The 10031-nt window shown below is 36.1% G+C and overlaps 1 protein-coding gene across 1 annotated transcript; it reads right to left on the reverse strand.

The window, feature by feature from the left end:
- Window positions 1-4273: 4273 nt before the first annotated feature.
- Window positions 4274-9705, reverse strand: LOC115971096 (casein kinase 1-like protein HD16). The gene is made up of 16 exons (XM_031090787.1): window positions 8978-9705; window positions 8324-8455; window positions 8149-8222; window positions 7966-8035; window positions 7807-7862; window positions 7626-7697; window positions 7032-7126; window positions 6861-6927; window positions 6631-6760; window positions 6336-6554; window positions 6073-6215; window positions 5816-5990; window positions 5542-5632; window positions 5300-5457; window positions 5024-5212; window positions 4274-4933 (listed from the first exon to the last, which is right to left on the reverse strand). Exons 1-16 carry the CDS (start codon window positions 9422-9424, stop codon window positions 4874-4876), a joined length of 2178 nt encoding a protein of 725 aa, XP_030946647.1. The 5' UTR covers window positions 9425-9705; the 3' UTR covers window positions 4274-4873.
- Between the last annotated feature and the right edge of the window lie 326 nt (window positions 9706-10031).

The raw sequence follows: 10031 nt of genomic DNA on the forward strand, positions 1-10031 counted from the left end.
TTGTGATAAAAGAGTGAACATTAGAAGTTGTTGATAAAAAGTAAACAATAGAAGTGGCCAAGACTAATAATCAATTGAAAATTTTTTTGTTAAATTTCTTTAGTAGAAATAGGAGGTTAGAGATGTGCTACCAACTCGCCAAAACCAACTCAATCCAACCCAACCTACCAAGTTGGATCGATTTTTAAAGGTTGATGGATTGGGAAGGGTTGTGATTTTTTTTTTTTACAATGGGTTAGGTTAGGTTCAAGTCATAAGTTCACAAATCCACCTAACCCAACCTAACTGACCTATATTTAATATATATATATATATATACACACATATATATATATACTATACTATACTATACTATATTATACTATACAATTTTGTTATTTATGTTTTTGCCCCTCTTCCTAAACAAAACTCAAATACTAAGTTCTCATCATTTCAATTTCTTTTTTATCTCCTATTTACTCTTTCGCTGCCGCCACTCCCACTACTATTCTGAGCCCTAAATAAAATCCAAACCCTAATTTTTCTCATATAGTTTGCATTGATTTGGTATTATGTTCAAGGTTATTTGGTTATAAATTTGCTTTTATTTGTGGTGGCAGTGTTCTAATGCTCCATTTAATAATAATAATAATAATTTAAAAAAAAAAAAAAAAAAAAAACTGTCCAATGTATAAGTCCAACCTGATCCATATGGGTTAGGTTAGGTTGGATTCTTTTAACCTACCATGGTGGATTAGGTTGTAAAAACCCCTTAACAACTCAACTCATGTACACTTTTACAATTCATGTCACTACAAAATTCCCAAGAACAGACCGATGAACCACTGCCTACTGCCAAATAGACTAACATTGAACAAAATACATTCTTGCCTATATATATATATATATATTTACGGAATTTTGATACCACAAAACACAACCACCAAATTGTGTCAAACGTTTCTCTAAAAAAGAAAAAAAAAAGACGATGTCAAACAACATGGATCCCAACAACAAAGGAAACGCTGTCCTTATGCGATAATAATAAGTCGGCATACATAAAGAGAATTAGTTTGATGAAAGAGAACCAATTAATCCTAGGAATGTAAAGAGTCACAATTGCCGCACATCTCTCACATAGCAAGAAGATTCGGGTGAGGCCAGCCTAATGGGTTACAGACTCTCTCTCAACCTCTGTTGTTGGCTTTCTTCTATACCACTTCTTAAGAAAATTACAAACAGTGGGCTAATTCCTCAGATTTCTCACCCCTCTTGTAAGTTGTGACTTACCAACTCTCTATCCCTCTCTCAATCACAGTTTTATCATTCATCAGTTCAGATTTTATGGCATTTTTGACACTGATACATGAGGTAATAAGTACGAACCGTTTAATGTAGTGTTTTACTGTTTTTGTTCCAAAAAGGGTCTGAATGAACGGTTATTTCTTCTGTGCTTGGCAGACGTATTATACGGACCAATACATTGTGTCAGGTCAGTGTCCTTTGGGAGTTGTATTATATGGTGTATGTATTCAAGATTTAAACTTTGCTGGTTCGGAACAAAATAAATGCCAAATGTATTAACAGAGTGATTTGAGTATTAGCTTCTGCTATTATTTATAGTAATAGAAAGGCAGGAGGAGAGGGGGGGGGGGGGGGTCTTCTTCCTTCAAGCCGTGCAGTGCATGTACCTGTTTACTCTCAGCAGGCATATAGCAATGGAAACCTTAGCTCCTACAATTCAGCACCTTGATGGCTTCCATTACCATAAAGTCACCATTTTAAAAACCTGCATACATATAAGAAACAAAATAAAAACCCGCAAGGTTATGCAATTAAATAAGTTATATCTTGAGATGGCCCATTTTCTCAACAAATCTTGTTTCTAAATTTGATAGCTGACAATACAAGAAAAGCGTTCAACCTAGCAAAGCTTCTGGAGAATCTTCTTTGACAAATCAAAATTAGTAAAAACAACAATTCAAAGCATCTCCTAGTGTCATTAAGCAAATGAAAGAGATTAGCTTTAGCTGATATGGTCAATCCACTTTTAAACTACCAAGATTATCATGCGACCCAAAATGTTCACTTTGCTTGCTGTCCCCAACTTCAGAGCATCGAACATGCTTAGCACATCTCAGACCAAACTAAAGTAATGAACTATACATACTAGGTATAATTTCCCATTAATTTAAAGGAGCAACAATCAAAAATACATAATCACCTTGACATGTAAAACCTCCAGAATGAAAGCAAAGCCACTAACTTCAGATCAGAGATTAACAAAAAAATAAAAGGATTCGAAGCACCACCATCCCCCCCCCCCCCACAAATATATATATACACACACACACACACACACAAAAGGAACCTCAAGCATCCTGGGTTCAATTCTGGTGAATCTCATCAGTTCTGTTTTTTTTTTTTTTTTTTTTTCCTTTAACTTTTTTTTAATAAATCGATAGTTGGGGTGGGGGGATTTGTATCCTGGACATCTCCATTGGAAATAAATAGAGGTGTCAATCGGTTCATTGACACAAAAAAATGTGTCTGATATTTACTAGTGTTGTGCATCTAAAACATAGAGTCGTGTCCCTGACAGATCCGCCTGAACCTCTTTACTCATCGTCACACACCCCTAAAAGTTTGAGAGGTTTAAATAACACACCTTTTGTTTCCACACACTGAACCTCCAACTCTAGGGCCATATAAATAGGCATCCTTTCTACCAAAAACAAATGATTGAAATATTTCCCAGTGCCCCTAAAACAAAAGGAGAGAACAATTTTTTTTTTATTAAAATAAAAAAGGGAAGAAGAATAGAAAATACTCTACAAGGGTACAGAGAGATTCACCTAGCTCCCTGATATGTAATCACTCTTTTTGACTAAGAAAAATGCAAACCACATATAGATGCCATTGAACCTAGAGACATTAGCAATGAAGCAAGGCAAACTCAGACGTTAAATGTATATAATGATATCTATAATTTCTTACATCATTATGAGTAGAATGCATCAAAATGGATCTTGGTCACTCAAAAATGAAAGGCAGTGATCTAAGAAATGATACTTTTCTGGGGGGGGGGGGGGGGGGGGTGGTGGGGGGTTTTGAGAGGGAGGGAAATACTACATTGAGAACAAAATTCCATACCCTTTAATGATAACTCCCATTTTCCATAGCACCATTGTAGATGAAGAATTTAACCACCATTGAGTAGATCTCAGTACAGTCAGGTTCCATATGACATGCAAAAAAGACCTTGAATGCATGACCTTTTTCCTCATATTCAGTTTGCCTCAACTCTATAGAAATAACAAGAGTGCTCTACAAGCATATGGCAAACCAGGTGGATGCTTACCAGTCGAAGGAGAGCTTGCTATGGTTAAGCCAAGAGGATATAATAGGTACCTGAATATAAAATTAAATTTGGTTAATCAAACTGCAATCATCTCAGCTCCTAAACTATCAGAACAATGTGGAAAAGAACTTTACATAAATTTCCCGGTGACACTCTTAGAACTTACCAAGTGAACTGGAGTTCTTTTAATTCTTACATGGTTTGCCTTCTATGTTTCTGCTTCCAAGATCCTGAGCAAAATTACCATCTAATCTTTGACACTGAAATACACTGAAAATGTAGCACATCCACATTGCCAAGTTTTATGTAAATGAAAATAAGGAACCAGCAGAGCACAATAATTATCAGAGCCCAACAACCTACCTAAAATATCAACACAAGCAATTCATAGAAGGCCAAGAAAATAGACTGATGTTTGAATCTAGTGACAATATTAGTTGCAACTGACAACAGCATGAGTAAATAGACAACGGCTGCTGCCTCTTATAAAGTCGCATGCAATACACATTAGCACTAGTCATAAATGAATGCATGCCTGTGTCTGTGATTATTTATATATACACAATATAAAATGTACAAATGTACACGTGTACAGATACAAAGAAACCTATTACCCAAAAAAAAACCTTCCAAAAGTGATTTGATCATCAGCGTAACAATGTGCATACTGGTGACCAGTTCAAAATCCAAATAATAGGTACCACTGGTGACATTACAAATTGAGAAAGAATTGTACTAAAAAAATACATAAATAAATAATAGTGGTGCTTTAGGAAGGAGTGGAAAATGACCAGTTCCATGACTGTTACACGATATTGCACATGCTTAGACAAGTTGGTCATGCAGCTTAAGCACCAACCTGATCGTAGGGACTTGCAAAAGTATGCAAGTAAATTATAGCATGAAAAGCAATAATATATATATATATATATTTTTTAATAGGTCATGAAGGGCAATAATATTAAAGAGACAATTACAAACTGTTACTCAAAAGTGTACAACCACTTTCTTTCAGGTCAAATTCAGACATCTCAGAAATATCTTCTAGTCCAAAAGGGAGATCTTTAAAAAATAAAAATAAAAATAAAAAAGGACTAAGTACAGGCTGAACAGCTGAGAATGTCCAGAGCCCCCAGCAAAATCATAAATTTACGTTCTGAAAATACCATCAATAATCAGATTGACCTGTGCACATGCCTTCAACCATGTGATTATTGTTCAAAACTATACAAACTTTTAATGGTAGGTGAAACTCCCATCCCAGGTGGACATTTATGATTTAAAATTAGCCTCATAAGCATTTTGACACAATTGAAAGACAGTGCACTGGTGTTTGTATCAGATGCTATGTGATGTCGGCAATATAGAAGAGTTTAGCATACATCAACTCCAAAATGCCATGATCGGTAAATTTGCCTTGAGTGGATCCTACGTTCCCAACAAGGAGCACTAGATGTTAAGAGCTGGTTTCACGGGTCATACAAGGGAGAGGTCAAGATAACATAATTTCCATCCCAAAAGAACTCTGGCAGTTCATGAAACAGTTCGACCATAGCAAATAGATGCAATATAAAGATTCTTTGCCCATTTCTCCTGCACAACACCATGTTGAAATTTTAGTTTCAGAAATAAGTTATGGGCATGAAGCAAGTAGGAATAAAATGATAAATCTGAATAGTTCACCTTGACGTGTGTACTAGGAAAAGCAGAAGTTCGAAGTGTCTCTTGAGTTTCATCTGCGGGTTTTCTTCTTGGAACACTAAGAACAAATGCAGCCTGATCCCAAGTTGCTGCAGTTGATGTAATCCGGTAACCATTGTCCCACCTTCGATGAATACCTTCACTAGGATAGAGAAAATCTAGTTCCACTACCTGAAATTATTTATTAAAAAATCAATTATTTTTCTATATCACTAGATGGCATTCGAAGTAAACAGAGATCCAGAAAATCCAACAAACCTGATCAGAAAATCCTGCACCACGAGACATGACAATTGCCCATCTGGATCCAGCAGTTGCCATGGCAGTAACATAAAAACCCTCCCTCCATTTTTTGTTGATCCACTTGAATGGAAATGAATCGCTGACTTTGTAAGACTGCTGTAGGTACTGAGTTCCTAAATTCAATAAAGCAATAGAAATTAAGAAAGGCAGATAAAATCCTGTTAAAATCATTCCTTCTTAAAGACACTTGGACTAACCCTTAGACATTACAACTAGTGAACTTCCATTGTTAGCCCCTGCTATTGCACTGATGTAGTAATTCTTCTCCCATTGTTCCATAATCCATTCCTTCACATAATAAGAAAACAGACAAGATTAATTTATTGAATTATACAAGGTTTAAAAGCTATAAGCACTAGTAATTAATATCTATACAGCACATTGAAGTTACACAACTGCAATGCATTTAACCAACATGTATGATTTTATATGTCAAACAACTGTCCTAGATTCAAATAAAATGCATTCAACCTTGTGAAGAAAAAAGGGTGAGAGTTCATAAACTTGAGCATTAAAGCCCGTGCCAGCATCCATAATAAGGGCCCAAAGGTTTGAACATGAAGCCACACTACTGATAAATAACCCATCTTCATTTCCTTTCTCAATGTGTTGGGAAAGCCTTACATCTGCCACATTATAGTGATATCTGCAACATAAGCTGAAAACATTAATATCTCATCCTATTGTCACATACTTGACAAGCTTAATGAGTAACTTCAACCACATACCTTTGCTTCATAGGCCGGCGAGCATTGTAAACACTAATCCACTGTGTTGCAGGCATCCCCATTCGAATCTTCTTCTTTGGTTGTTCATCATCTTCCTCCTCCATGGTCAATCGTCCTCTCTTATGTCCAACCTGACATATAAGCTTCAGAATAACAAAAGAAACATGTTAGATGGACTCTACTCTAAACTAAGGTTTAGGGAAAAAAATCTATCTCAATAATCGGTCAACCATAAAATGCAGATGCAAGAAAATCTAAAGTACCTTCTGAGCACCATCGGTGTTTATTGGCCTGATATCAGGATTTGGACCAACAATCCCATCGAAAAGGGAGATATATTTTGCATAGTTAGGTTCTTCATCAAATTTCAAATTTACAACATACTCAACAAACTGCCGAAAAGGCTGGGGACAAAAGCAACAAAGAGTTTCTGGGGAAGTGGCCATTTTCTTCTTGCATACAAGGAATCCTTTATTTTCTCCCTAATGAAAACACCATGTTAGATGAACAAACATAATTACACAAACCTAATCACACTGAAATTTGTATATTTGCAACCTGATATCCTTGCCAAGGCAACCGACCACGTTGAAGAAAAATGAGTGTGTAAGCAAGAGATTCTAAATCATCTCTCCTGCTACCAGTTCTACCAAGATGAGCATGCACACTAGCGTACCGAACAGTTCCCCTGGATCAAGTTGTCATACAGAATTAAGTACAACAAAATTCTCACAAATAGCTAATCTAAGCAGACTTAAGGTAAATTAAATAAACAATTTTTCTTTTACCTGAAAACATCCGGACGTTGATCGTACTCAACATGCAAGCCAGTTGTGCTATCTCGCCACTTAGTGGCTGTAAGGTGAAGACATAGAGAATAACAAGATATCAGGAATATTTCAACTTTGTGGGCTAGTAAACAAATGCCGCAGTAAGGAAAAAGTATTTTTAACAATTACCTAATCCAAGGTCCACAAGAAATAACTTTTTCTCTTCCGGAGTTCCAGGAGGACCAAGCAAAAAATTCTCAGGTTTTACATCCCCGTGCACATATCTGCCAGTGACATTAGCAGCAACATTATAACAACATATAAACTGCAGTGATGAGAAACCACTCAGACGCTAGAGATCCTATATTGGTACTAATCATTACTTATATGAACCAGCTATAGCCCAATCAAGTTCAATAATTCTGGTATATTATCTCAAATTGTTTAACGTAAAGACAGATGGGCCCAACGAAGAGAATAATTTCCCTTAAACCACCTATCAAAAAAAAAAAAAAATTCCCTTATACCATGGTAGCCATAAGTAACCAGAATATTATTCAACAGACCTCCATCACATGCTATAAAGAGCCCCCTACAAAATATCGGGGTGTGATTCCACAGTGGACATTGATGTTGTTCAAATACATATCTTTTGGATCTAACTCAATAAAATGGGAAATCTTAGCAGAAAAAATTAAGTCTATATTTGTTGAAAAAAGAAATCATTTATATTTGTAGTAAAGAAACAGAACATCATAATCAGAATATAGATAAAAGTATCACCCCTTAGAGTGCATCTTCTCTAATATGGAGATAGCCTCGATGGCGATACATGCAACCATTTCGATAGACATCCTGTAGTTGAAAGAACACGGTAAAAAATTAGACAAACAGAAATTAATCAATTCATAAACAAATAAAAATTTGAATGAACTTCAGCCATCAAATTCAAAAAGAAGCTTACGTGTGTGAGTTGTTATTCCAGACATCCCACAAACTTGGTCCAAGCATATCCATAACCTGGAAGCAATAAAGGCTCGTCATAACACATTCTAAAACCAGAACTATCACTTCAATACCATAAAATAATAAAAAGGAACACATTACAGCAAAAAACACATACCATAACATAGTAGTCACCTTGCCGGCCCTTGTAATGAACTCGTGGAACACCATGACTGCCACCTAGTGAACTGCACAAAAAGCAATTAAAAGTGACAGTTATAATCACATATATAGTAAAACTTTTACAGTGAGGATGCAGTGTACAAAACAAACGTATAACAGGCACTGATAGGGGCCTTACCCATAAACTTGCCACTCATACGGTGGTCCATAATTACATCCTTTACTACTCCTATGCTCAAATTTTAAAGCTACCTGAAAAAATTTAGAGAGATCAAGCAGACGTGTTAACACCAGAAGTATCAGATATAATTACCAGATTAAGCAGATACACCATATATTCTTGTATGACGTACCTCTATAGCACCAGCGCCGGTTCTTTCACTTGAACTGGCATGACCAATGCGTCGACCTACATACACTTGTCCAAAGCCTCCTTTGCCCAGTTTTCTATCTACTCTGTACGTAGGAGAACCACCAACTTGAACCTGTCGTAAAGAATCCAAACGAACAATAAAATGATCAGTCGGAGACGCATAACACTATCACATTTTATAACTAGCTCATGCAATCAAGTTCCCAAGTAAAAAATTTTGAAATCAAACAAAGCATACACACAAGCAAACTGTAATGTGTTGCATATCACATTCACAAGTGAATGAGGATTAGAGGCAAAAAATTCCTCAAAGTCTATTATGAGAACACAAGTGCCCTGCCAATGCAATTAGCAAAGCAAAACCTTAAGAAATTTTTTTGGTAAATTGTTTCCTTTACTATATTTCCTGAGCAAGTTTTTTTTTTTTTTTTTCCAATTCATTCATCAACCGAACAAAAACAAAACAACTGAGTAGTGAAATTTAGCTACAGAACAACAGGAAAACACAAAACTACAAACAAATTTTCCGTTCCCCATTCTTCCTCTGGTTTCTCATCATCCAAACAGAAACTAAACAAAACTCTAAAAAATTATTCCCCCAAAAAAAAAAAAAATTTTGAAAAAAAAGAAAGACCTTTTCAGGGATAGGAGCAGTGCTGCCTTCATCCTCGGCAGCGAGGCCCTTATCGCCGCTCCGGCCGCCACTATCGTACTCATCCATTGCTCTTTCTTCAACTTCCTGTCTCAAAACCCTAGTCTCTTCTTCTTCTTCTTCTTCTTCTTTGCTCTTAAACGACCTCGTTTCAATGATGACCTTGGGACTTCTCTTAGCCCTCACGATTTTCCTATCATCAACGCCTCCGATCGTGTCGTTCTTCTTCTTCTTATTACTATTATTACGGTTATAAACACTATTAACCCTCCGGTTCTGTCCGGTTCTTCTTCTCTGGCGGAGAGTTCGTAGACTTAGTTTGTTTTCGTCGTCGTCGTCGTCGGCGGCGGGTTGTGGTTGGGTAATCGGGTTCGGGTCAGGGTTATTGGGTGCCCGGTTCCTGCGTGCTCGGCTACGCAGCTCAGGCATCGTAAGGTTGCTGGTCCATGAAGCTTTGATGATGATGATGATGATTCATGAAAGCTTCTAGAATGATCGATATCTCACTGTGAAGAACAAAATTGAATAGAGCAAGCGATAAATAGAGAGAAAGAGAGAATGTTCGAATTAGGGTTCGGTTTAGAGGGAATTTTGAGATCTGTGGAGGGAATTGAAAAGCACTGGGGATTCTGGATTTCTAGAAATTTGATAGCCAATGTCAATATGCTTTCTTTTCTTTCTTTCTTTCTTTTTTTTTTTTTTTCTTCTTTTTTTTTTTTCTTTTTTCCTCCTACATTACAAATTCAATTTCAGTCTCTAACTTTTTTCCAAAACTGAATTAATATGTATTTCAGTAATTCAGTGCTGTAGTTCTTTTCGACCCAAAGTCCCAAATGTTAATACAAAACACATATATAATAGAGATCAAATAACTATTTTGTTTTTATATTCTTTGGGTCAGTTTTCAATTTTGAATTTGGGGGCCATGTATATTTATATATATATAAAAAAAATATATATATATATATATATTTTTTTTTTTAAAGGTGTGGATATGGACCCTTGGTCCAGTAAAAGATCCCTCAGGAAAACATAT

The sequence above is a fragment of the Quercus lobata genome, chromosome 12 (assembly GCF_001633185.2).
Source record: "Quercus lobata isolate SW786 chromosome 12, ValleyOak3.0 Primary Assembly, whole genome shotgun sequence".
NCBI lineage: Eukaryota > Viridiplantae > Streptophyta > Magnoliopsida > Fagales > Fagaceae > Quercus > Quercus lobata.